We start from the raw sequence: 25226 nt of genomic DNA on the forward strand, positions 1-25226 counted from the left end.
ACCGCAACTTCGATTCCAACATTCGCGGTCACGTGGCGTCATACTCAGACCGTGCCGCCTGTCGCGTCACGATGTGGTCGCAGAAGATAGGCTTGTATAGCCATTCTCTATACACATATACATATATCCTCCAGATAGATCATACAAGTCATCATCCAGCTTATCAGAGCCGAGCCTTAAGGCCGACCTGCCAGTCCACTCGTTCAACCTGCAGACACCCATGCGTCAGATGATGGCAGACAAGAGGGAGAAAGCAATAGCTCACCAGTTCAGGCGTCAAGTCTTTGATCCTTGACGCGCCCATAAGACGCATCGCCGTGACGATTTCCGTCTCTAGAATGTGGGTGATTCTCTTCACGCCAGCCACGCCGTACGCCTAAGAAGTAGTTATGAGCTCGCTTCACTATAGTATAATAACGAGCATCAACTTACCCCTTGCGCATAGAGATACGGGCGACCAAGACCAACCGCAGTCGCACCCAAGCAAACCGCTTTGAGCACGTCTGAAGAGATGTTCAGCTGCAGCTCACGCTCGGATTGAGAAGTAGCAGGCACTTACCGCTACCGCGAGTGATACCACCATCAATGTATATTTCCATCTTCCCGAATACTTCCGGGTGATGCTTGCGTAGTCGGTAAAGAACCTCTATGGGAGGCAAGGAACTGACGTGCGTTAGCAGGCGGCACCAAACGAAATCCTCGCCTACGAGACGTACTAATCTAGCTGCCGGCCACCGTGGTTCGAGATCAGGATCCCGTCCACTCCTGCCTCAGCAGCAAGGAGCGCATCCTCTACACACTGAATGCCTACGGAGAAGGATCAGCCTGAGATATGCCTTTCCTATCACACCCCAACTCACCCTTCAGCACAATCGGCAACCTCGTCACGCTCCTCAACCACGGAATCGTCCTCTCCCAAGTCATGTCCCTATCATCATTCACAATCAGCCCACCCGCCGTCCCAAACGACTGCCCCTGCAGCGCGTCCGCCTGCTCCTCCACGAACTCCATCGGCCCGCCCCGCTCCAACTCCTCCAAATACCACGGCGCGCGGATGTCGAACTCGCGCTTGGAGGGCACGACGGCGTCGACGGTGAGGAAGAGCGCTTTGTACCCGAGCGCCTCGACCTCGCGGATGCGCTGGAGGGCGAGCGCGTCGTCCTTGTGCTTGTAGAGCTGGAAGAAGAGGGGCTGGGTGGGGGTGGCGGCGTGTGCGATTTCGGCGTAGGAGTAGGAGGCGTTGGAGGAGACCATTTGGATGATGCCTTGGGCGGCACAGCCGCGGGTGATGTTGAGTTCGCCTGCAGAGAAGGATCAGCGGGATAGCTTTGTTTGCACAGAGGAGTTTACTAGCCGTCAGGGTGTGCGAGCTTGGCCATAGCTGCCCCGCTCACAAAGACAGGGATCGACGACTTGAATCCAAGAATGGTCGTAGACGGATCGCATCGAGATACAGGCCGCATTACGCGGGCGTGGAAAAAGAATCGACTGAACGCATGAGCGTTCTCGTTCTTGGCTGCGAGTGCCCCATCAGCGACAGGGCTGCACCCCTAGACTGATACTCACAGATAGTATCCTCCGTAGACGACGAATAGTACGCATACGCCTTATGGGGCAGCACCTTCTTCGCCACGTCCTACAGCTCGCGTGTCAGCATCAATATTCACACCATCCCCCTCACGCGGAACCCTCGATTGAACACTCACCTCCATATCCCTCAGACTCAAAACATGGCTCAGCGCCGGTTTATACTTATGCGCCTCCTCGATCCGGATCTCGTCCTTCGTCTTCCTGCGGTTGCGCACCGCGGCCTCGAGGGTGCTGGCCGCGTCGGTGTTGACGGGCCCAAGATGTGCGGATGCGGGGAGGTTCTTCTCGAGGGCGTCGGCGGGGTGGATGGGCTCGTAGGCGGCGGTGGCGTCGCGGCCGGCGTACTTTAGGATGATGGCGGCGCCACCGGGGTGGTCCTGACGGTGGTGTGAGGGGTCGAAGGAGAGGGGGCACAATAAGGTATAACGCGAACGCGGGAGAGGGGCAGGGGCGAGACGTGGGGGCTGATGAGGAGGGAGTAGGACGCACGTTTAGGAAGGAGGTGACATCGTAGACCTTATTCTTGATGATCACCCAGCACGACCTGCATGGGAGGGGAAGGGGGACGTGTCAGCTCAGCGTCCCTCACAAGGAAGCAATCCACACGCACTCCCGCGTGTTATGTTTCTTCACTTCCTCTAGCGTCCAGTTCATGATGGTCGTGTCGTCGTTTCGTGCAAAGATTCAAGAAGTGCAGAAATCCAAGAAGCAGTCGCGCCAGCCTATCTAGCCAGCGGTCTCAAGAAAGCAGCCTCGAAAAAGCAGTCCAGGGAGCGGCGAGCAGTCTGGGAAAGAGAAGGGGCCGACGAAGGTGCGGCATCCGCTGCATCTCCCCGCATGGTTGGGGAACAAGCCCCGGACCCGCGGTCCGCCATTGCTTGTCGGCCCGCTCCGATCCCGGACCAATGAAAGTGGCGACATTCGACCGCTTGTTCCAAACTTGTTCGCCGTCGGTATGCAACTGAATGCGCTGTACCAAAGCTTTGAAGCATGAATGGCAGATCGTGTCAAGGGCCTGGGTAGGATTGCATTGCTCTTCCTTGGCTTTATCTACGCTGACTGTAGGTCCAGTACAGAGTTGCAGCCAGGCGCTGGAGCATTGACAATAATTGCTGCGCCCTCGCGGCGGCGCATGCATCTGCTCTTCTGTAGATCTCGAGACTCACGCAACCTAAATATCGCATCGAATGTCCTCAAACTGCTGTCAGACCAAGAGGGATCCCGCGCCATCGTGCATGGCCCGCTCGCGCGCCATCCGGGCCGACTTCCGCAGACAATAAATGGGCCGGGGCGGCGGGCCCTTGCGCGTCCATTGTTCTTGTCCTCAACTTTCATAGACCTTTCCTATCCTCCACAGTGCCCTCTGTTTGCTCTGCTTCCCCTTTGCGCTCTCCCCACAGCCAGAAGACAACCACATCGGCACCATGCGCACACCAACCCACGAAACCTCCGTCGAGGACTTCTGGCAGACCTACGTCGGACCTCTTGGCTACCAACGCGTCTCCTCTCGAGACATGAGGGACATACTCAAGCGCCTGAGAAGTGAAGGTCATATAAAATGCGGGAAATGGAGCAGTCTGAAGCCACAAGAGGGGCTCATGGCCGATAGCGCATACAAGACTTCTCTCGTCAAGGTCGTCAATGCTGTGCTCAAGGCCGCTGCTACATGCCCCTCCGGTCGCTTCTCAACGGACAAAAGGACGACTCTGTTCGAAAGCCGATCTCAGTATGAGGAGTTGCGCGAGGTACCCGGCGCCGGTACCCATGACCCCGAGTCCTTTCATGTTGATGCCCTTCACCATCTACGTGAGTCCACGTACGTGCCCGGCGCTCGCTCGGGCAATGCCTGTTGCAACCGCATTCAATCTCGGAGGCACAAGCGCCTCATCAACACGGCCGACGTGGTGTCTTCATGGCAGATCAAAGCCAAGTGCGGAAGCACGTACCTCGACCCAAGCGTGAGTGGGGGAAACGATGGTGGGCCTCTTTGATCCTGACGTTCGGAAACTACAGTACAAGACCTGCGCCGCTGCGGGACAGTATCTCTACGCCGACATCCGTCGGAAGTTCCACTTTGCGATCACCATCGAGGGCACGCAGGCGCGCCTCTGGTGCCACTCTCGTTCGCTCTCGGTCGTCACCGAGATGTTCGACATTCATACGGTGCGCGGCTTTCTCCCCAGCGCATCTTCGTTGACTGACGGCCGCCAGAGTAAAGAAGAGCTCATCCAATGGATCTTGTTCGTCTCCTTCGCCACCGAACACCAACTCGGCTTCGATCAGACCGTCGCCCGCGTCGCCGACAAGACGAAGCGGTGGCAATACCAGTTTGACATTCCTCAAAGCGACAACACTGTCCGCACGTATCAGACGATCGACACATTGTATGAGAGCTGCACCGCGTCGCTCGGGCATGGCGCCCTGCGTGTCTACAAGGTCAAGCGCGTGACGGAGAAGGGCAAAGCCGACACATTCTCCAGAGAGGACAAGCAGGTGTATGTTCTGCGCGACTGCTGGCTTCTGGACGACGAGGGCATCAATCTGGAAACGGAAGACCAACAGGCTTTGAAGCGCGCTCTTCAGGCATGTACACAGTCGAAGGAGGAGCTGGACGAAGTCTCGCGACATTTCATGCAAATCGAAGCCGAAGGCGTCGTCGAAAGGGAAGAGCTCAAGCTACTGGGTCGCAAGCACCGTCGAACACTCTTCCGACATGTCTGTGTCGATCTGTACAAGATTCGCGATCCTGCGGTCTTCTTTTTCGCCCTCGACAAGGCCGTATTTGGTACTTGTCTTCACTCTCTGGCAACAATCGCAAAGGCTGATGGCTCGCAGTGCTCGATTGGTTCCGTCGCATCGGCTGGATGCATCGCGATATCAGCCCAGGCAATATCATGGTACGACGCCTCTCTGAGACGTCCACCGGGCCCTTGTGTGAGCGCTACATGGCGCATCTCGCTGACCTCGAGTGGTGTCGAGAATACTCCAAGATCTCTCCGCAGGAGTTTGTAGCGGTGCGCCATACATCCCCCATCGCTCGCTATGCTCCATGTACTCATTGCAACAAAACAGGGAACAATGAGATACATGGCCTTCGAAGCACTGAATGACAGGCACATGTTCACACAGGGAAGCAAGAAGATCAAGCTGGCCGACACGTATTTCGTGCAAAACCCTCTCCATGATCTCGAGTCTACCCTCTGGATGGCCCTCGAGTTCGCTATGTGCTACGTGCCTCGCCGATTGCTCTCGACGAAGTTTTGTGAGGACCCCTCCTCGACGTTGGTGTCGTTGGAGCGCCGATGCAATGATCTGTTCCCCCATTCGACGCCAGCGACATGGGAACGGACCATGTTTCTGTTGAAGGCTCCCTCATGGAAGGAGGTCGAGTCGCTGCTTCGCAAAATTCATGGTGACGACTCCCCTCTGACCAGACTTCCGAGCCTCCTCATCGATCTCACGGGCGTCCATGAGGCCGTGGAGAAGCGGATTGACTATGATGGTTATCAGTTCGACGACGATGGTGCTCAGAAGCGCATGCCGAAGGAACTGTTCGACGAGCATGCGAAGATCTACGACGACGTGCGTGCGGTCTTCCAGACGATATCGCGGTACTACGCCGACGTCGAGGGTCAGGACGCCTTCGTGCCGCTCGGGCGAGTCGACCTTTGCACGGGCAAAATATTTGCAGAGCCTGACATAACGCCTTCCGAGGGCTCCGCATGCGAGGCTATGAACGTTGACGAGGAAGAGCAAGACGAGGATCGGGATGAGCAGGACAACCATCAGCCGAGGACGACCAAGCGCAAAGCGCCAGATGAGGAAGCGGCTTTGCCACGTCGCCCGAAGCGCTTGCGGACTAGGGCCCCGCCTGACACCCCGCTCCAAACGCATAAGCGGACAAAGGTCCACCAAGCGGAAAGCGGCCGGCAGGCGCTTCGTCGGTCCGCGCGTTTAGTGGCACGAAACAATAGATGAACTGACTACTGTAATGCTGGAGATGGCGAGAAAGTATCGCTGAGCAATAGTATTGGTAGGCACACATCGTAGATAGACTATTTTTGTACTATACCCAAGGACGTGTTGACTGGATCCTCCAGCCAGATCTAAGCGCTTACCCGCTCTCATCCTGAAGTTCAACCGCGCGTGACCACATAACACGATCCCGTGATCGTGGAATGATCATTGTTGAGCGCGTGTGACAGACGTTGACGCGTGCCAACTGCCGCATACGACGGCGCAGACCGGATCGGTAGATTCAAGCGCTAAGGTGAATTGGCGAGACCCAGGTGAGACGAGGCCGAATATCCAGGCGCAAAACATGGCGGGGAAACAGCAATCAAGCTCGGAGCCCCACATTAGCGCACGTGAAATGACAAACTTATGTCACGAAGCAGTGACATTCGGTAGCTTGCCTCTTCCCATAAGAGTCGCGCTTTCCCTTGCTTCTTGCCTTCGCCGCTGCACTTGTCGCAAAGATCCCACTACCGTCGAGATCTGTTCGCATCGATGGATTCACTGCTATTCGCCGAAAGCTCTCGCAGGAGATCCCAATCGGCCTCGCCATCTGGCCATCTCGCTGCACACAAAAATGCCGAGCAGCCATCGCTGGCGCCAGGGCGATTCGACCGTGCATCCATGGTATCGGGCAAGTGGAACGTGAACTCGTGGCGCAAGGGGACAAAGCGCAAGCAGGGCCTCCCGGTACGTCCCCTGCTCCCTCCCACTGGCGGGATGTACTGATTTCCACTTCAGAGCCCGACCCCAGACTCGGGAGCCCCGCCTCCATCGCCAGCATCGTCCGGGCGCTTTATTAGGCCCTCGCTAGCGACTTCAGCTGCCGACTTCCAGCTGGGAGGATCGTCGGCGGCGCGATCGCGCACGCGCACGAATGGGTCGGTGTCCATGGACAGCGAGTGCGAGATGCTCAGCGAGCCGGATCTTAGCCGCCTCCGATCCGAGGCATACTCCGACCTCCACCGCAGTGTCGCCGAGAGCAACGAGCGCTTTGTGCAGCGCATGCGCGAGCTCGAGCAGCTGCGTGCGCTCCCTTCTCTCAACACATCGCCCGTCGTCGAGCCCCGTCACCGCGGACGCAAACGCGCCTGCCATTCCTCGTCGCGTCATACCTTCTCTGCGGATCCCTCTGACGACGATGACGACGACGTGTATGTATCCAGCGGCGAGAGAGCGGACCCGTTCGGCGGAAACCCGCGGCGCAAGCGCATGCGCGCCGCTTCTCCCAGTGGCACATTCCCGGAGAGGAGCAGCGGATACTCCTCGCCGGCCGCGCCCTCGTGCGACTCGTCGTCCGCCTTTCCATCCGACGAAGAGGACGACGATATCGAAATCGACGTCGGCACGGCGTGCTCGACCCTCCCTGGTCTATATAATGCGGAGACGATGCCCGGACTGCCTAGCGCGGACGGCGAGACGGACTCATCGGCGTCCTCGTCGCTGCGATCTTCTACGCCATCCCTCCGCTCCTCAGCGTCGTCGATCCGATCGTCCCCGCCCGTCGAATGTCAGCCCCTCCCCTCCACGCGCTCGGAGAAGGCGCTGGCCGCGCTCACACTCGCCATGGAGCACGGCATCGGCGTCGCGGACTACGCGGCGCTGCGCGATATCTCTGAGGGCGAGCGCGATCCCTACGGTGACAGCTACTGGGGGTGAGCCCGCCTCGTAGGGATGTGTGGGCGCTTCCTAGGGTGGACGTGCCCCCTGTAGCCGAACGCGCGCACTGAGAGCAATGCCTCCCCCCGCTCTCCCTTGTACCAACTTTCTCGCTCTAGGTGAAGGTGGTTGCACGCATGCGCCACTGCTCCCTGCCCTGGTCTCTGATCTGTGGAAAACATTTGGCGTGGATAGACACTGCCCGGAAAAGGATACTGCTCCCAGTTTCTCATTCACTTCGGCGATCCCGTGTTTCGTGCCCTGTATCACCGGAAAATTGCTTGTTTGCTTGCTTGCATCTCATGCGAGCCCATCGTCTGCATATCATACGAGCCGTCGCTTGCATCTCATATGAGCCCGTCGCTTGCATCTCATGAGCCCGCCGCTTGCATCTTACGCGGACGTACCGGGTTGCATCGCATCCATACCTACATACACATAACCTGCGCCGCCCTCTTGCGACGACGCGCACATACATACGGAACACTGCTTCTGCCATTCATCCATGCATCCAGACAAACTTATTGCATACATACATATTGTGTTCATCGTTGTCGACGCGCTACGTTTCGCATTCATCATGTGGACGCGCTACGTCTCGCGTCAATCCTGTCGACGGGCCTCTATGCGCCGCCGTCTTTACTGTACCTACCTGCTCGGTGTAATGTCTTGTTCTCGTCGTTGTCGTACGGTACGTTTGGGGTAGAAAGAATTGGGAGAAGGAGGTGGTTGTTGGTGCTTGATTTGCGATGATATAAGGTGCAAGAAATGCGATGCGATGTGGTAGTAGTGTGGGGCGTCCAAGATTCGTAAGTATGTCATCAAGAAATGTGGAGGTAGGTTGTCCAGGAAGCATCGGCCATCTTCACCAAGTCCTCCATCGGCTCCCGCCTCCTCCATTTCACCCCTGGGACGTTCTCACCCCTCCGACGTCGCCTCTGACCTCTGGGACGCAGCAATTCCGGCCGCCCTCCGCTCGCGCCTCGCCTGCTTGCGCGCCCTCCGCTCCTCCGCCTCCTCCTGCAGCTCCGCCAGCTCGGCGCGCAGGCGCTCGGCCTCGCGCTCGACGGCGCAGCGAAGGGAGATCTCGGTCGAGAGCTGGTCTTCGAGCCGCCGGCGGGCGATGGATTCGAGCGCGAGGGTGTGGTGCATGTCTGGGGCGAAGATGAGCGAGCGAAGAGAGAGAATGGCACGCGAATGCTCACGATGGATGATATGCCGCGCACCGGAGGTGAGGAAGCCGTCATATTCGGGGAGGAGCATTGCAAAGTCGAGCGCGAAGTCGTTCAGGTGGACGCTGTCGAGGCTGCTTTCCGTTTTGGCCTTCTGCAAAGGACGAGCAGGGGTGCGCGTCTTTGCTTTCGACGGGCGTGATGGCACGTATTCCTCGAGCGGTGGAGGTAGCGGGACCCTGGGAATATGTGCAATCGAAGGATATTGTGCGACCGCAGGGTTCATGGGGATTGGTGCGAGTGACGCAGGGGCCGGCGGCTGAGTTCGCGGGTACTCGGCATGACTGCTTGCAGGGGGAGTCGGAGGCAGGACAGGCGGTGGAGGCAGACGGGCAATCTCCTGGTCAGTAGGTGGGGGTGCGCCGTCAGGGTCTGGGCCGGCGGATGTCCCACAAAGCCGCTCATCGTCCTCGGTCAAGCTCGTGTCTTGCGTAGGCGTCAAGTCAATCTGCGCAGCCAGAGATATGCGGGGGGAAGTCATCGATGGTTGGTTCGTAGTTTCGATCCCTTCGTCTTCGTGTATAGCTGGTTCTTGCTGTTCAGCCGCTGCACTGGTCGATTCAGGTGAGAATCGGCTTCCCCTCGATTCCAGGTTATCGCTGGCGTTCTGTTCTCGTTCTTGATCGGATTGGGCGCCCTCTGCTGTATCTGGAGAAATGGTCTCCACAGCCCCTTGGAGACTGGACGCCGCACATAAGGAAGGTTGTTTATCCAATGGACTGACGCTCTGGAATCGACTGCGTGGTGGGAGGCACTTTGGTTTGGGAGCGATGTCGAGTTGCGCAAGGCGAGTGTTAGGTGCGGGGCCGGATACGGCTATGCGTAGCGCGGAGTCGTTCAGACGGCGTTCATGGAGGTAAGGGGTGATCACTCACATGCACGCCGCCCGCGCTTTGGGGGCGGTCTCTGCACGTCCTTCTCCACATTTCTTGACGCGGCTTTTGACGGAGTCGACACTCTGCCCGTTGCCCCATTGTTCTTCGCAGCCCTCGCAGGCGACTTTTCTGTCCTCGATCTCGTCTGCCTGGGCTCTACAGAGGCCGCCGCCTCATATTCTGCAGACGATCGCTCAGTCGTGCACCACGAGCTAGCGAAGACCTACGCACTCTGCCGCTTTCGCGCTGGTAGAGGGGGGACCTCGACATAGTCTATGCGGGAAGATTAGATACCTCGGGAGGATCCGTGCTCGCTAGCGCTCACCGAGTACGAGGGAAAGCTTCCGCTTGCTCCGCGGAGCGGGGACGCTGGACGCGCGTCGTTTGCTCGCGCTTTCGTCCATGGGATTCGTCCTCCGACGTGTTTCCCTTGGGTCCCGAGTGAGGTAAGTGAGAATTGTCGGGAAGGCGTTGAGAAGACGGGTGAATGCAAGAGGTACGGAAGCCCGATCATGCATCGTGCATGTCATTACGGCCCGAGGTCCGATGACCTCAAGGGAAGGCTTGAAAAAACTATTGTAAATTACACATCGAATGAGTTTCTTGGTGGTAGTTGCTGGAAAGTCATGAATGGAGACGACGCTTTGGCGATAAAGACAGAGCTTTCCCAGGCCTCAGACACAAGAATTCAACAGCCATTTGCGTGACTCTCACGTGCATCTCACGTGCTGTGTGTTCATCTTTGCAGACGGTCGACCTGGACGATGCTGGTAGGGGAGAGCACAGAGGATATCACTTCCATATATTGAGAAGAGACACGTTCGTGACTAGGGGCCTGAAGTACGTGAACCAGAAAAGCTTGACGGAGGTCTCGCGGGTGTAATTGTTCGCATGCATGATCGCGCACCATCCGTTTTACGAAAAGGCGGTTGCGCGAGGATAGATGAGTAAGGAGGATTGCAGTACATTCCGTGCACGATACCGATGGTGATGGTTCAGTTCAGAAATAATGGCCGGGCATAGCCTGTTTAATCCCGTGCGCACGTGTACGGGTCGTCGGACCGGCCTTTGCGTGACGTCAGTGCCTGGCTGCGCGCCACCGTGGCCAAGGGGCGTCGCTCCTTGCTCGACAACGCCCATCTTCTTCCCAACCACCATGACCTCTTTCCCCGATTACTACAGGATCCTGAACATACAGAAGTCTGCTACAGCAGATGAGATAAGACAAGCGTACAAGAAGGAGTCTTTGAAGTACGTGTCAACATTCCCCTCTCCCGACCTTTCTGACCATGCATCCGTAGGACTCACCCAGACCGCTTGGCGAATGCAACGGACACGGAGAGGAGGCGTGCAACAGAGCGCTTCCAAGCAGTTGCAGACGCATACTACGTGTTGTCCGACGCGTCACGCCGCAGGGAGTACGACGCGCTGTACTCGTCACGATCATTCGACGAGAAGACGGAGGACCCATCCTCGTCGAACAACTTCTTCGCTCAGTTTTCGAATATGTTTGGCGGAGGCTCTGAGCGTGCGGCTCCACAGCCAGAGCGGCCAGACGCAGAGGGCACCTTTGCGGACGTGTTCGAGGAGGTGCGTCGCCCCGCGTTCTCACAAGAAGTCGCCTGACACCGTCACAGCTTCTGCGTCCGGAGGTTCAGAAGAGAGTACCATGGTGGACCTACGTAGGCACCGTCTGCGGGGGCGGTATTGGCTTCATCGTCGCCAACCTTCCTGGTATGGGTCTCGGCGCCGTTGCGGGCAATCGACTAGGCGCCATTCGAGACGCCAAGGGCAAGAGCGTCGCCGCTGTATTTGGTCAGCTCGGTGGTCAGCAGAAGGCTGAGATTCTGCGTGCCCTTGCGATGAAGGTTTTAGGCTCTCTAGGTTAGATGTTGGTTGTTGGGACTCGCTGCATTCATCTTTCTTTCTTATTTGCAAACCATGTACGCAGTAGTTGTCGTTGAGTTTTACCTATAGTCCAAGCGAATGTACAAGCGCACTGAATCATGCACCATTTCTGCCCAGCAAGTCGCAGTCGAACGCGCGGCCGGCCCACAATCGGACCCCCGCACCGATATTCCGAAAAAGCGTTGGTGCCACCGGTGGCCGGAACGCCACCTCCTCCCTCCCACCATGTCCGAACTGCCAGATGAATTGCTCAAAGAGATCCTCGAGCCAGCTTTCGCTATTCCTGACGCTCTCTTTCGCAACCCCTCAGGCCGCTCGCCTTTCTCCACTTATGTGAACAACTACAAGACCTCGTCGCTGCTGCTCGTCAGCAAGAACTGGTGTCGCGTCGGCACGCCACTTCTCTACCACGATGTCATCCTTCGCTCGAAGGCTCAGGCTCGAGCATTGGCAGCGGCCTTCAAGTCCAATCCAGACCTCGCACGCTGGGTCAGAAAGCTGCGGGTCGAGGGTGGCTTCGGACCTTGCATGCAACAGATTCTGGAGAAGTGCGGGCCAAACCTCACGGACGTCTGTCTGACGACAGTTCTGTACAGCGACGACAGCGCCAGCGGAATTGTGTCCTGCCTCAGTCTCCTGAATCCAACGACTCTTGTGTTCCTGCACTCTCCCGAAGTTCGCGCGAAGGTGAACAGCAACATGGCGAAGCTCCTTGCAGCTTTGTTCACCGCGGTTCCCACTTGGGATAAACTGGTTAGTGGATATGGTGCTATCGCTTGTCGATGTCTAATGACTTCATGCAGCGTAGCATCGATTGTCGATACCTCCGCGAAGAATACCTCCACGAGCTCGCCAAAGCTCTTCGGACGGGGTCGAAGAGCGTCGAAATCGTCTTGTTACAGGCAGCATCAATCATAACCCACACCCACCGTACTTTTTGTGATATAGCCTCTGTGCAGGAGGTCATACTTGCATTCGATGGTTCCAGCTCTGCATGGGGCACCTATGCATGGGGCACTTATGCATGGGGCACCTTGCAGAAGCAGTTAGAGCAACAGCCTGCGCACGTGCGTGAGAAGCTGAAGTTGAAGCGGAAACTTGAGGATGATGGGGGAAGGTAGTAAGCGTTGCTCCTCGATCGTGTCGTCTGACGCTGACCGGCGAAACTATATAGCGGCTGCGCAAAACCTGAACGGCGACGACTGGCTGCCATGCCTGCGGATCCGTTCTTCAGGCCCCTAGCATCAGCTCCGAACGACGTCGCTGACAAGATATGGGCCCAAATTTTGAGATATGTCATGCACATATACGCGTCTAGCTATGGCGATGTGTCAGGGGAGACAAAACGCAATCTGCTGCTTGTCTGCAAGGCATTCTATGTGAGTGCTTGGTGCGCCTGGGAAACTGTAGCTGACAATAAACGTCAGAATGCCGGGCTTCCAGTGGTGTATGAGGAAGTGCGCCTGTATGGCCAGGACCGAATTCGAAAATTTGCATGCCATCTACAGGCGTTTCCAGAGCATGCCGACTATGTCAAGACGCTGGTGATCTGCGAAATCGACGACGATGACGATGAGACAGATGAAGATGTGGAAAGTCCAATGGAGCTGGGTCCCATTTTGCGTCGTCTCAAAAACCTCGAACGTCTCAAAGGCGGATGGGGCAGTCTTCCTATTCATTCAAGCGAGCTCGCACAGCTAGCAGATGCTAGCCAGTCTACTCTGCGTGAACTCGTGGGTGTCGAGTTCTCGGGGACAGGAGCTTTTGATCTCTCTCCCCTTGCGCGCTTCACCCGTCTGCATACCCTCCGGTTCAGGTCTTCGGCCGATTTCGATGTTCAGAAGATGCCAAGGAACGCGTCTATGCCCGCGCTAACAATGCTCGACGTAACCCATTGCGGAGAATCGTTTATAAAGGTCGCTCGAAAGATGCGGTAAGCTTACAGCGTCCATGAGTACTACAGAGTCGACGCTGAATCGCAAGCAGCTTCGATAACTTGCGCAAAATTACAGTGGACTTACGGGGAGACCCTTCCGAGCAGAGAGCTCGAAGGCTTCTCGTGGAGGCAATCGGGGGCCGGGTCCAGGAGCTTGAGCTTCATGGCATATTCGATGCGCGCGTAGTCTCGTTTTGCCCTAATGCGACCTTACTGCGACTGAATGGTTATATCATGACTGTGCGGGCCTACTTTACTCGTCGCCACTCCTCTGACATGATCGTAGTTCTCAACGACCGCCGGCAGCCGGACGCCACATCGCAAGCTTGCGAAGATCATCTGTGCGAATCGAGCACAGTGCGTCCCGTTCGTTCCGCAATATCCTACCTACGCACTGACACACACTAAGTCACGATGTTTGCACGGATTTCTTCGAAGGTCTGGACTATTCGCTGTACCCCGCCCTGCAAGAAATCAACTTTACTTTTCTCTCCTGGCCCGCCACTGAGTGCGTCCGTCCGACTGTCATCCTTAACCGTCTCATGCTGGATCACTTCGTTAGGCGCGAGATCAAGAAGAGCAAGGTTGTCAAGGTCGCCGAGCGCTTGCTGGAGCATGGCGTGAAGATTACCGACTGCAAGGGGGTACCTTGGACACCGAGGCTGAAAGGGGTGACGCGGGGAACTGGTGGACGACCCAAAAAGTCGAAGACTTGAAGTTGCATGGGCCCGCGTACTCAACGTCCGCTCTTAGCCTGATCTGAGCTGTAACTTGTGTTCTTGTGATCCTTGGCTTGCACTCGGTTGAAATTGCCTGAGTGGAATACGACGTTGATCCTCATCCGCACTAACTGAAGCGTCGCCCTGGACGAACACGACCTGGGGGTCAAAGATAATGTGTAAGGCGAGCGTCCATACGATTTCAAACAGTGAGTAGCGCTCCTACAAGTATAGCCATACACACCGAACCGCTCCAGCCTGTCCATGTTCGTACATCACCTAGCGCGCCATTGACCGGGAAGAAGCCCTCAAGGTCTCCGCCGTCGCCCGCCATGCCGGTTGTGGTATACATCGCGGTGACCCTGGGGAGGGAAGTCAGCATCGAGGGAGGTGTGGGCGCATCACTAGAGGCCTCGAGACGAATGCAGAGAGAAGCATGCCATAGAATACGCACGTCGAGGTCACCGGCTCGCCATTCTGCGTCGTCGTGATCGTAGTTTCCTGCACGACGACGACCGTGACGGGCATCGGAGTCTCCGTCACGGTCGGGAAGGTGATGGTCGCGCCTGACTCGACGACGGTGACGGTGTAGATGGTCGGTGTGGGCTGTGGGAGAGTAAATACCAGTATTGCGACTTCGGCCAATCACTTCATAAGCCACGGCGCTACTGAGGGGGCACAGTCCGGAACAGGGGAGCACAGTCCGGGACTTATCGAGGACGACATCGCAACGCACCTGAGCTCTCGTCGAGTCGGGAACCTTCGTCTCGATAGGCATAGGATCGTCCGGCAGGAAGGGGATCTGTGGCAGTGGCGCATCGTCCTGCGGCTGAGGCTGCAGATCGTTCGTCATGGCCTTGCACTTCTCGTCGTCGCCTGCGCGGGGTCAATCAACCATTTGACTAGCCGTGGCCTGGAGGTACTCACTGTCCGAGTGCTTATCCCCCTCGTTGATAGTCACGCCGATGGGCGTGATAATGAAGTACGCTGTGTCATTGACGTGCGACGACTCGTAGAACGTGAGCTATCATAGCCGTTCATCATTAGCCCCTTGTATACGCATATCCGGTTGCACCACGCACATTATAGTTCCCGCCCTTCGTGCACGTAGGGATCGGCCAGTTCAGGTGGCGCACGCTGCCGTCCTCGTTCTCCAGCAGGCCAGGTCCGCTGGACACGGTATAGTTCATTCCTGTTTCCGCGGATACCATGTAGATCTCGAGGAGGTCGAAGCGAGTGGGCTGGTCGGAGCCGGGGAAGGTGCCGTCGAGGGGGATGCGACCATTGCCCGAGACCTACTTACGGTAAGGTCAATGTCTGATGTGAGGATACGGGGATTGTGCGGTGCGGATGAGGATGAGAGGATCATGGAGGGGACGCGAACCTCAATGGCGATGGGGAGTTGGCTGCCGACTGTGTAGGGACTGTGTTGACGATCATAGGGTTGGTCCAAAGAGAATAGGCGATGGGACGGTAGAACGTTCGTCAGTCGTACTTCACAACTCAGGGTATAATCCACATACCTGTTAGGGAAAGGAGCGTCTATGATCGACAGGCCGAACGTGAAGCTCTGTCCGTTCACAAGCTGCGAGAAGGCCGCGGCCGGGCTGGCCAGGCTTAGCAGCAGCAGCCCCAGCAGCGTGCGCAGCAGGAGCATGGGAACGCGATGCGCCTTGGGAACGCAATGAGCCTCGAGAACACGATGAGCCTGCATCGCTGTGCCCGGGCGCGAAAAGGAGTGATTCGCGGCGGTCGGTGCAGTCGAGTAAAGGGAAACGAGGGAAAGATGTGAGAGCCGCCAGGGCTCGACCGTGACGAGCTCAAGAGGGAGGCTCAGGCACTTCGGTGGGGAAATGTCGCTCGCTGATGTCGCTTGTCGGCAGGCACCGGTCCCGTTGTGACGGGCCGTTGTTGAGAAGTGAACTCGTTGCCAGGCTATTGTTCCGCGTAATCAAGGCAATTTAGAGGTGGGGAAGGTCAAGCGGAAAGTTATCGGAGAGCAGCCCGCTAGCTGTAAGTATACAGAGAAACTCTTCTTACAGCCGTTTGCATAAATGATGGCTGATCCGCACGTCGACCAAAAACATTGAACTTAAAGAAAAAATCCGGTCCGATACCCCGGAAGTCGCCCGCCACACGAGCGCGCGGCGTCCAAGCTCAATTCCGCCTGCTCTATGCTCGGCCTCTGCATAGGTCAGGGGATTACATCATGTATGTGAATGATTGACCGTGTCTGGCGGCACTTTGGGCAACCGAGTCGAATTTTCGATTTAAGTTCATTTTTTTTTCGAACGTGCGGATCAGCCATCATTTATGCAAACAGCTGTAATGGTGGCGATGTTCAGAAATGAACAATGGCGAAGACCCAAAGTACAATGAACCCCCGAAAAGGCAAGATCTCATTATACCGACCGATCAGATCAGCCCGATCACTTCCCCTCACTTTCCCGCCCTCATCATCTTGACTGGCTATATCCTTCCCCCTCACATCCTTGACACCCCCTCGGACGCCCTTCAACATTCGATACATGGCCGCAACATCAAGCAAGGGACCTGTCATCGTTATCACTGGCACTCCAGGGACCGGCAAAACTACAACATCCCAGCTCCTCGCGCAAGAATCCCCCGTACCGCTCAAGCACATCAATGTCGGGGACTTTGTGAAGGAGAACAACTTGTATGAGGAGTACGATGAGGAGTGGCAGAGTTACCTGCCGGACGAGGATCGGGTGCGTTGCCCTGCTATGTTCACGGAGTACCATGTTGAACGTGTGCCTCCTCCAGTTACTGGACGCGCTCGAACCCATCGTCGCAGAGGGCGGGGTCATTCTTGACTGGCATTCCTGCGAAGCGTATCCAGAGCGATGGGCAGACCTCGTAGTCGTCCTCACTTGCGACCACTCCAAGCTTTGGGAACGGTTGGAAAAGCGGTGCGTCGCGATATCTTTCCTTGCGTCTCCTCTCCCCACCCCCACTCTCCTCTCACTCCCCCGCTCTCCGTACTAACCACCTTCCCAGAAATTACCCCCTCAAGAAGATTCAAGAGAACAATGAGGCCGAAATCATGCAGACCGTGCTCCAAGAAGCGCGCGACTCATACCCGCCAGAGATCGTCGTCGAGCTGCAGAGCGAGACCACGGATGACATGGAGTCGAACGTCTCGCGCATCATCCAGTGGATAGAGGCGTGGCAGAGCAATAAGGCGCAGGCGACATAGCATTAGTCGATGGGTAGTAGTACAGGTAATGGGACAGGATTATACGCGCAAGGAACTTAGCAGCGTACGGTCGACCATAAAGCAAGAAGCAAGCGGATATAGCAAGATGGTCGACGCGCTCAGCGGCGACGGCGACTCGGACCAGGCTTGCCAGTGAAGACCCACATGTGGGTGCGGCGGTTCTCGAGAGGGAAGCCGTTGGGATGCGTCTCCTCGTTGCGGAGGCGGCTCGCGGTCTTCTTCTTCCCCTCCAGGATGCGCATCTTCTCGAAGTACTGCGCAACACGGTGAGTTTAGACAAATTCTGCCTCAAGGTCCACGTACGATGTAGGCTGTCAAGGAAGGTCGCATGTCAACGAAGAACACCAAGAAATGCGTGCTAGGACGTACCTTTGGGGTAAGTCGAGTTGCCTCCACCGGCGTCGCGCTCCTTCGAGGCCACTAGGAGCGGTGCGTCAGTCAAGTTGAGGGCGAAGTGCATACGATACTCACTGAAGCGGCCGAATGAGTTGCTGTTGACGTTACCAATCTCCCTCAGCCATTGGGCCCTCTGAACTCCGTGAGCTCGGATCCTTACGCGCTTAAGGGGACCACGGATACGCACCACGAAACCGGGAGTCTTCTCGAGCAGCCTGATCTTGCGGCGCACCTCAGCGCAGTCGTCGTACACGGGGACCATGTCCTCCTGCAATGATACGCGTTAGCCGTGGAGCTTGACGCGTCAACAAGCCGTATCCACGTACATCCTCGCCCTCCAGCTTCACGTCCTGCCAGCGCTTGGGCTTGTCCCCACCGTCTTCCGCGTCCTTCTCCTTCGTCTTGCGCGCCCTCTTCTTCGCAGGAGGGGCTGCGGCTTCCTCTACGACCTCGATGCCGTCGTAATCGGAGTCGGAGTCCACGACGTCGGACTTGCGCTTCGCTGCTCTGGGGGGCATCGTGGATGATGAGGGGACTCGAATATCAAGCTATACGAGGCAAGTAAGGGCTGGTGAGAACGATCAAAGTTTCTTGCGTCTATGGTGGGAGGGAAAAGCTTATCAGTGCGCGGGGAATTTATACGCAGGGGGGAGGTGACCGTCGCGGTGTGACATCACGCGTCTTGTCAACAGTCAGGGACGCGTCAACAAGGTATTGAAGCTCAACCAGCGCGGGAGATTTCGGAAGAACAGCGAGGGATGCATAACATATATCTTGGAATATGCGGACGTGACGAGGAACGGCCTTGTGGCGCCTCGGAATTGCCGTAATGCCTTGAGTCCGGCCTGTCATGTGATCGCGTTTATGTGGCGAATGGCCCGATCACCAGTTCGCGTTTCGGCTATGTCTTCTTACCATCATGGACCACACCAAGGCCCACTCGACTCTATGCGCTCGCTGCCTTCGTCCGCTCCCTGACTCTGTTGAGACCCCTCCCTCCGTGTGGACACAGTTACGCAGTGGATGGCTGCCATCGTCGCACGTCGAGGTAGAGACCTTCCGAGCAACCGTGTCCGACACACGTCGACGCATATTGGCCGTTGATGAAGAGCTCGCTGCCCTTTCGGTCAGGCTCGCGCGTCTTGGCGATGTCAAAGCGGCACTGCAGCGCAACTTGGACGCTCATCAAGCCCTGCTTGCACCCATTCGTCGCTTGCCGGTCGAGATCGTGATGGAAATCTTTCGCTTCGCGAGTCAAGATGCGAAGGACTTTATGCAGAGGTGGCCAACGATATTGTCCGTCAGCTCAGTGACCAAGGTTTGGCGAGGTGAGTATGACCCCCTGTGGCGACGACGTTAGCTCACTATCAGACGTAGACATCGCAATTAGCATGTCAAGGATATGGGCTGCACTTCCTCTCAATTCGATCCAGGGCGCACTCCGTCGCTGGTCCGTACCCCGACAAGGCTCGGCCGTAAGCCGCGCACGAATATACCTATCCCGAATCGGCAACGCAACCCTGAGCGATTCTTTGGTCTTCACTACTCGACCCGCATCTGCTCTCGAGCTCTTCAAGGAAGCCATGGTTAACAGTGATGCAATTCGGGCTCTCCACATACGAGAGTGTGGCTTCTTCGAGATATTCGGTAATCGCTCATTACCGCGTCTGGTAACAGTGTTTGGCGACGTTCGCGCTCTTTCATCTTCCGGACCAGATGAACATTGCGTCTTCATGCGTGTACCTCGTCTCAGCCGACTCCATCTTACGAACGTACGCGAACTACCCCAGGAGCACAAACTTCAGCTGCCGTGGTCCCAGATCCATGTTCTCAGCACAAAAACCATGACGAATGCCTACGCCTTGGATGCCATTGTCGCAAAGTGTCCAAATCTGAGGAGTTGGAGGCATCGAGAATACGATGACGATTCCTTGGACGGTCCCAGCTCTCCCACGACATCGCACCTCAGGCTAGAGCAGCTGCAAGTACTGCGTGTCGATTCGGACGACATCTGCGACTGGCAGCACAAATGGCTGTTCGACCATCTCACGACGCCAAAACTCGGCAGACTCTTCGTCAATTGGGTGGACTGGCCCGTCAACACACCGAAGGATGGTGTTGCCCGTTCTCCAAGTTCCTGCCCCCTTGCAAAATTCCTCGCGCGCTCGAACGGAGTGCGTACGTTGTTGCTGAAGAACTCGTCGAAGCTCGAGCAGGAATACGTACTCTCCCGGGAGGCCCCTTCGAGCATCGTTAACCTCAGCATATCCGGCGCGGAGAACGTGCCTCTTGTGCCGTCCTCCGTGACCTCGCTACGCGCGACGGAGGTGCTGCCTGCCTTGCGACGGCTGATCCTGAAAGGTGTCAAGCTTGACAAGGGACCTCGCGACATCATCGCCGAGATGGGCGCAGAACGTGCGCGTAAAAATGCGCCGTTGGCCACTCTCGACGTGAACGGAGATCTGGACCTGGCTGAACGGTAAAGTCGGTTAGGTGTGGTCGTCCGGGACAATGCTCGTAGGTCCATTACAGGCTACTACGAAATTACTTGATGCATGGTCTTATGCATTGCTGATCATCCTGTGGAATGTTATGCTCTGGCACTTGGGATACACGACTCATGTAGACAGGTCTGCTTTGAACGATCGATCACCTAAAGGCAGTTGCATTGTCACCGGGAGAAACGTGCGTAAGTACGCGTGGCTGTCATGTGATCGCGTATCAGCGTAAGCGGCCCGATCGCCGCTTCAGTCGTTTCGTTTCTTTCCTCTTCCCATCATGGACCGCGACGAAAGCTTCCTAGCCGGCTCATGCGCTCGATGCCGCGACACTCTTGAGGTCTCTACCTCTGCCTGGGACAGCTTACGCAGCGGATGGCGGCCATCGTGCAATGCCGAGGTAGAGGCCACGATGTCCAAAGCGCGTCGACGTATCTCGGCCATTGACGAAGAAGTCGTCGCCCTCTTGGACAGAGTCTCTCGTCTCACCGATACCAAAGCGGCTCTTCGACGCAAACTAGACCACCAGCAGGGTCTCCTTGCACCGATCCGGCGCCTGCCGGTCGAGCTCGTCATGCAAATATTCGATTTCGCCTGTGTGGATACGCACAAAGACTTCAAGCAGAAACTACCGATGATATTGTCTCTCAGCTCTGTGTCCAAGCTCTGGCGAGGTGAGTGTTACGGCGATCATCCGACTTTGGCTTACAGTTTCCCTCGCAGACATCGCGATCGGTATGTCGGAAATCTGGGCAGCGCTTCCTGTCAGTTGGGCCCAGAGGATGCTCGACCTCTGGTCGAAGCCAATGCAGCGCGCGGTCATCAACCGCGTGCAAGTATATCTCTCGCGGGTTGGGAATGCAACCGTGACCGACCCTCTGCTCTTCATCATACGCTCCCCGCCTACTCTCGAGCTCTTCCAGGTCGCGATGGAGTTCAGTGACTCCTTCCAAGTGCTCAAAGTACTCGAGTATGGGTTCTTCAAGACGTTTGGGAACCGCTCACTCGCGCGCCTGGAGAAGGTGCAGGGCGACGTCGGCGTCCTTTCGCCTCCCGAAACCGACGAACATTGCGTGTTTATGCGCGCGCCTCGGCTGTGGAACCTGTCCGTCACCAACCTATATAATCTGCCCAAGGAGCACAACCTCCAATTCCCGTGGTCGCAGATCAAGAGTCTTACGACGCGATGCACAAACGCCTACGCCTTCGATGCCCTGGTCGCGAAGTGTTCGAATTTGAGAAGGTGGAAACATGATCAGGACGATGGCGATGATTTCGACAACGATGACACGATGCAGATTCCGAGCTCCCCCATCACATCGCACCTCAGGCTAGAGCGGCTTCGCACCCTTGTCGTGACTTTGGATGATCCCAACGACCGGCAACACACGTGGCTGCTTGATCGTCTCACGACGCCATCCCTCAACAAGCTCTTCATCGAATGGGCTGAAGACTCCGTTCCAAGGCCGGAAGAGGGCCACGCCCTTTACCCGCATCCCTGCCCCCTCTCAACATTCCTTGCGCGCACCACGCGTCTGCGTACTTTGTCGCTCAAGAACTCCAACAAACAGGAACAGGAGTACATCTTCTCTCGGAACGCCCCTACAAGTATCGTAGAGCTTAGCGTGTCTGGCGCGCTGGGTGCACCCCTCGCGACGTCCTCTGTGGTTAATCTACGCGCAAGGGGTGTGTTGCCTGCCTTGTTGCAGCTGTTCGTGAAAGACGTAGAGGACGTTGAGGGAGTGTGGGACATTGTGCGCAAGATAAATGCGGAGCGTGCGCCCAACGACTCTCCGTTGTTTCTCGTCGATGTCAATGGGCCGTTGGACTTGGTACCGCCGTGATGTAAATATTCGGCAGAGGAGAAGAGCGGGTGGAGGCCTTGCTGGTCGGCGATATATATTCGATACGTTCTCTGGAGGTGATTCTTGAACTTATACTGATATATGAGTACGGCTCGCACAGGCACGGAAGAGGGCGATTGCCTCGACATTTGTTAGAGAATATGCCGCTAGTGGAATTCGCAGGTGTCGATTACTTAGCTACGTGATGATACCATTCAACGCTTCTATTCCTTTTCGTGACCGTCTTTGAGTATATCAATGCACTTAGCGACTCTGTATGCAGAATGGGTGGCCTAATGGGTGTCTGCAAGGCCAGCCGGAGCGTGGAATTGAACCTGCAGTTAGCCGGAATATGCCGGTCAAGTTCCTGCGCGCTTGACGCAGAAGGCCTTGTTCAAGACTCTCTTCCTCAATCATGAATCCTACCCACAATAGCGCGCAGCCTACGGCGAATGGTGATCCGGGACCGTCTAGCGCGCGCGGAAAGCCCATATACGAGGGCAGCACCCAATTTCGCAACTGGCGTTTCTCCCCCGAGCGTCTCGCGCATACACGAGCGCGTCTGAATGCGGGTGCGGTGGACGCGATACGCGTGGCGTTCGAGACGGACGAGGTGCGTGCATATGCATGCTATGGTATCCTCTGTTCTCACAAGCACGATCAGCCAGGCTCATCGTCTCGAGTGCAATTCCTTACCGCGGACGAGGAGCTGCTGCTCGTCAAGCTTTACGCGTCCAAGATTCCCCAAATGTGCCAGCTCTTCCGATTTCCGGAGGAGGTCGAAGCGACGGCGATCACCTACTTGAAGCGCTTCTACCTCAAGAACACTGTGATGGACTGGCATCCCAAGAACGTCATGTACGAGCGCGCACTGTGATCGAGGGGTCTACGCCCAGCTGACGAGGGTCCCATAGGCTGACCGCACTGTTCCTCGCCACAAAGACGACCAACAACCCCATTTCCATCGAACACTACACCAAAGTCATTCCTCGCGTCGAAGTTTCCGACGTCCTCGACATCGAGTTCCTCGTGGCGCAAAGCCTCGGCTTTGAGTTCTCCGTATGGCACGCGCACCGCGCACTGTGGGGTATCTGGCTAGACTTGCAGGTACGACGATGTTCTGCGCCAGCCGTTGATCGTTAACGACGAACTCCCTTGCAGACGGTACCGGACGCGCCTCCCCCAGACCACAACATCTACCAGAAAGCCCTCTCTCATGTCGCACAATCCCGCTTGACCGACGCAGAGTTGATATACACACCATCACAAATCGCGCACGCATGCCTTTCCCTCGCAGCACCCAACCTCGCCGAGCAGTGGTTGGAGGCCAAGTTCCCCTCGGTGCGTATCTCGGCTTGGCCGTGAAAGCCTCGCTCAATTGACGTCCGCCTTGAAGACCTCTCCGGAGAAAGCTGCATCTGCTACCATGCTACGTGATGTCATCGCAACCCTCCGGGCCCTCATCACGACTGAGGGGCAAGCACCGCCGATTGAGGCTGTCCGGGAGGTAGACCGTCGACTACGACTATGCAAAAACCCGGAGAAGATACCCGGAACAAAGGCCTATCTAGCACGGAAAGCAGAAGAAGAACGGAAAGCGGAAGAAAAACGGCAGCGAAAGCTCAAAGCGGCGACCATGGGATCGGACCCTTTCGGCGAGACATTAGTGGAGGAGGGGTTAGACGACGACGATGATTGATAGCTGCTATGGTCTCGGTGTTTATGATCGCGCGCAAGCGCGCTGCAGTGATTCCAGCGCTCTCTGCTGCTGCTGCTGCTACCAGCAGTGAACCATGATAGGTGCGGAGAACAACTAGGTAGTCTACTTCTCTCTGATTATTACCAGGCTGCAATTTATCAATTTTATGCAGGGTGGTCGTTGCGCGAGTCTTTGATACATGCAAAAAAGGTCAGACCTCACAAGTTCCGGCGATGCGCCACCTAAAGTAGGCGGTGAAACCCCTTCATTCTTGAATGTGACCGCCTATATAACCACGACTTCCAAAGAGCGGAGTCTTTGCACACTTACCTCCTCGAACCTCAATGAGATGGCGCATCTGCCCGATGAACTCGCCGACGACATCCTCCGGCGGCTTCTCCTGATCCCAGATGGCGTCTTCACTGGAATCTCAACCTCAACCTCAAGTTCCTATCTCCATCATCACAGGCGATCGTCGGCATTGCTCGTCTGCAAGGCGTGGTGTCGAGTTGGCACACCGCTGCTCTATCACGACGTGCTCCTCCGCTCGCAGGGACAGGCGGATGCCTTGGCGAATGCGCTACACACCTGTCCAGAACTTGGTCAATGGATTCGAAAACTTCGTCTTGAGAACGCATTCAGCGAACGGGCGATGCATGTTATCCTAGGGGCTTGCAGGAATGTCACGGACTTCTGCATCGTGCTCAACTTCCGCCAAAGGGACGTGACGATACCGTATCCTGCCCTGGTAGACCTCAATCCCGAGAGGCTCGTCGTCGTGACGCCGGCGAGCCAACGGCGGAAAAGGGATCGACATCCGTTGTTAGTCGCCTTGCGTCGTTCCGTCCCGAAATGGGACAAGCTGGTACGCATGCCTCGTCCTCTGTCAGTGAACAAGGCTCACCCTTACGGCCCGTATAGACAGTTGTACTACACGTCTCGCGTTGTCTCGATTTGGACCACGATCTTCTGATGGCGCTTTTGCGTACGCCGAATCTGCTCACCGTGATTCTCACGAGGCCCTTCATCAGTATGCGCCGCATACTTTGGATACTGTGCTCGCGGCCGACCATCAAGTCGGTCATCATACGTGACAGTCCTCGGAACCAGGCTCGCTTCGAACAGGCGTTGAAAGTGGAATGGTCTCCCTCCGTTCGGCGGAAGCTGCAGTTTTGTGCGTTCGCCGATGAAAGGTGCGTCGCGATTGGCACGAAGTGGCATATTTTCAATTAATGATCTGTTATATCAGTTTCGTCTCGATGGGTTCACGATAATCATAACTTGCCTGATATCTGCAGACTCTCATTCGTGACGCCCATGCACAATTATCGTGCGCCTAGTGAATGGCGAGGTTGTTTGACGACGTTAGGTGAACTTGAATGCACATAGATGCTGCTATCGTGAATTGACTGTGTTGCTAAATGACGACGGCCGTTCGCGGTGCACTGTCCGCCCCCCTAGTCGAATATGATAGTCTAGTCCGCTGGTTCCACTGCTCGGTCGCTCGCACGCCTCAAAGTATGACGCGGCGTGGGAGTGAACCGAATGGTCGCCTTATAAGCAAGGACTTCCTTGACCTCACACCAATTCCTTGCTTGCTCTCCTCAAGCCACTGCCA

General features: G+C 56.6%; 13 protein-coding genes across 13 annotated transcripts; 9 read left to right on the forward strand and 4 right to left on the reverse strand.

The window, feature by feature from the left end:
- Nucleotides 1–72: 72 nt before the first annotated feature.
- SCHCODRAFT_02609854 (uncharacterized protein) lies at nucleotides 73–2427 on the reverse strand. Its single transcript, XM_050344399.1, has 11 exons — nucleotides 2201–2427; nucleotides 2080–2134; nucleotides 1707–1967; nucleotides 1567–1636; nucleotides 1355–1516; nucleotides 861–1301; nucleotides 717–807; nucleotides 560–663; nucleotides 433–503; nucleotides 266–376; nucleotides 73–208 (listed from the first exon to the last, which is right to left on the reverse strand). Exons 1-11 carry the CDS (start codon nucleotides 2242–2244, stop codon nucleotides 164–166), a joined length of 1455 nt encoding a protein of 484 aa, XP_050202082.1. The 5' UTR covers nucleotides 2245–2427; the 3' UTR covers nucleotides 73–163.
- Nucleotides 2428–3014: 587 nt separating this feature from the next.
- SCHCODRAFT_02743998 (uncharacterized protein) lies at nucleotides 3015–5568 on the forward strand (the record flags this gene model as incomplete). Its single annotated transcript, XM_050347177.1, has 5 exons — nucleotides 3015–3548; nucleotides 3604–3753; nucleotides 3802–4375; nucleotides 4426–4604; nucleotides 4663–5568. 5 exons carry the CDS (start codon nucleotides 3015–3017, stop codon nucleotides 5566–5568), a joined length of 2343 nt encoding a protein of 780 aa, XP_050202083.1.
- Nucleotides 5569–6099: 531 nt separating this feature from the next.
- On the forward strand, nucleotides 6100–7263 carry SCHCODRAFT_02487571 (uncharacterized protein; the record flags this gene model as incomplete). The annotated part of the gene is made up of 2 exons (XM_003038860.2): nucleotides 6100–6294; nucleotides 6346–7263. The coding sequence occupies 2 exons, from the start codon at nucleotides 6100–6102 to the stop codon at nucleotides 7261–7263; spliced, it is 1113 nt and encodes a 370-aa protein (XP_003038906.1).
- Nucleotides 7264–8181: 918 nt separating this feature from the next.
- SCHCODRAFT_01209352 (uncharacterized protein) lies at nucleotides 8182–9844 on the reverse strand (the record flags this gene model as incomplete). The annotated part of the gene is made up of 5 exons (XM_050341244.1): nucleotides 9696–9844; nucleotides 9602–9643; nucleotides 9371–9550; nucleotides 8469–9311; nucleotides 8182–8417 (listed from the first exon to the last, which is right to left on the reverse strand). The coding sequence occupies exons 1-5, from the start codon at nucleotides 9772–9774 to the stop codon at nucleotides 8182–8184; spliced, it is 1380 nt and encodes a 459-aa protein (XP_050202084.1). The 5' UTR covers nucleotides 9775–9844.
- A 632-nt stretch (nucleotides 9845–10476) lies between these two features.
- On the forward strand, nucleotides 10477–11396 carry SCHCODRAFT_02528059 (DnaJ-domain-containing protein). Its single transcript, XM_003038859.2, has 3 exons — nucleotides 10477–10621; nucleotides 10672–10960; nucleotides 11008–11396. The coding sequence occupies exons 1-3, from the start codon at nucleotides 10527–10529 to the stop codon at nucleotides 11257–11259; spliced, it is 636 nt and encodes a 211-aa protein (XP_003038905.1). The 5' UTR covers nucleotides 10477–10526; the 3' UTR covers nucleotides 11260–11396.
- A 92-nt stretch (nucleotides 11397–11488) lies between these two features.
- SCHCODRAFT_02469087 (uncharacterized protein) lies at nucleotides 11489–12037 on the forward strand (the record flags this gene model as incomplete). The annotated part of the gene is made up of 1 exon (XM_050342678.1): nucleotides 11489–12037. A coding segment is annotated over one exon (549 nt), but the record flags the coding sequence as incomplete, so codon positions are not given.
- Nucleotides 12038–13503: 1466 nt separating this feature from the next.
- Nucleotides 13504–15590, reverse strand: SCHCODRAFT_02489321 (uncharacterized protein; the record flags this gene model as incomplete). The annotated part of the gene is made up of 10 exons (XM_003037515.1): nucleotides 13504–13601; nucleotides 13699–13822; nucleotides 14066–14092; nucleotides 14178–14295; nucleotides 14388–14539; nucleotides 14670–14809; nucleotides 14861–14957; nucleotides 15016–15174; nucleotides 15237–15357; nucleotides 15457–15590. The coding sequence occupies 10 exons, from the start codon at nucleotides 15588–15590 to the stop codon at nucleotides 13504–13506; spliced, it is 1170 nt and encodes a 389-aa protein (XP_003037561.1).
- Nucleotides 15591–16364: 774 nt separating this feature from the next.
- On the forward strand, nucleotides 16365–17203 carry SCHCODRAFT_02609870 (P-loop containing nucleoside triphosphate hydrolase protein). Its single transcript, XM_003038858.2, has 3 exons — nucleotides 16365–16662; nucleotides 16718–16863; nucleotides 16952–17203. Exons 1-3 carry the CDS (start codon nucleotides 16462–16464, stop codon nucleotides 17148–17150), a joined length of 546 nt encoding a protein of 181 aa, XP_003038904.2. The 5' UTR covers nucleotides 16365–16461; the 3' UTR covers nucleotides 17151–17203.
- A 66-nt stretch (nucleotides 17204–17269) lies between these two features.
- On the reverse strand, nucleotides 17270–18085 carry SCHCODRAFT_0231789 (uncharacterized protein; the record flags this gene model as incomplete). Its single annotated transcript, XM_003037514.1, has 6 exons — nucleotides 17270–17425; nucleotides 17475–17482; nucleotides 17541–17591; nucleotides 17643–17700; nucleotides 17755–17835; nucleotides 17894–18085. The coding sequence occupies 6 exons, from the start codon at nucleotides 18083–18085 to the stop codon at nucleotides 17270–17272; spliced, it is 546 nt and encodes a 181-aa protein (XP_003037560.1).
- Nucleotides 18086–18485: 400 nt separating this feature from the next.
- On the forward strand, nucleotides 18486–20240 carry SCHCODRAFT_02744006 (uncharacterized protein; the record flags this gene model as incomplete). Its single annotated transcript, XM_003038857.3, has 2 exons — nucleotides 18486–18895; nucleotides 18945–20240. Coding segments are annotated over 2 exons (1516 nt in total), but the record flags the coding sequence as incomplete, so codon positions are not given.
- A 105-nt stretch (nucleotides 20241–20345) lies between these two features.
- Nucleotides 20346–21909, forward strand: SCHCODRAFT_02564665 (uncharacterized protein; the record flags this gene model as incomplete). The annotated part of the gene is made up of 2 exons (XM_003038856.2): nucleotides 20346–20739; nucleotides 20789–21909. 2 exons carry the CDS (start codon nucleotides 20346–20348, stop codon nucleotides 21907–21909), a joined length of 1515 nt encoding a protein of 504 aa, XP_003038902.1.
- A 414-nt stretch (nucleotides 21910–22323) lies between these two features.
- On the forward strand, nucleotides 22324–23906 carry SCHCODRAFT_02609877 (cyclin-like protein; the record flags this gene model as incomplete). Its single annotated transcript, XM_003038855.3, has 6 exons — nucleotides 22324–22522; nucleotides 22574–22767; nucleotides 22824–23016; nucleotides 23071–23250; nucleotides 23306–23709; nucleotides 23756–23906. Coding segments are annotated over 5 exons (1069 nt in total), but the record flags the coding sequence as incomplete, so codon positions are not given.
- SCHCODRAFT_01167369 (uncharacterized protein) lies at nucleotides 23808–24882 on the forward strand (the record flags this gene model as incomplete). The annotated part of the gene is made up of 3 exons (XM_050341152.1): nucleotides 23808–24473; nucleotides 24530–24806; nucleotides 24863–24882. The coding sequence occupies 3 exons, from the start codon at nucleotides 23808–23810 to the stop codon at nucleotides 24880–24882; spliced, it is 963 nt and encodes a 320-aa protein (XP_050202086.1).
- Nucleotides 24883–25226: the final 344 nt, after the last annotated feature.

This window comes from Schizophyllum commune (assembly GCF_000143185.2).
Source record: "Schizophyllum commune H4-8 unplaced genomic scaffold SCHCOscaffold_2, whole genome shotgun sequence".
Classification (NCBI taxonomy): Eukaryota; Fungi; Basidiomycota; class Agaricomycetes; order Agaricales; family Schizophyllaceae; genus Schizophyllum; species Schizophyllum commune.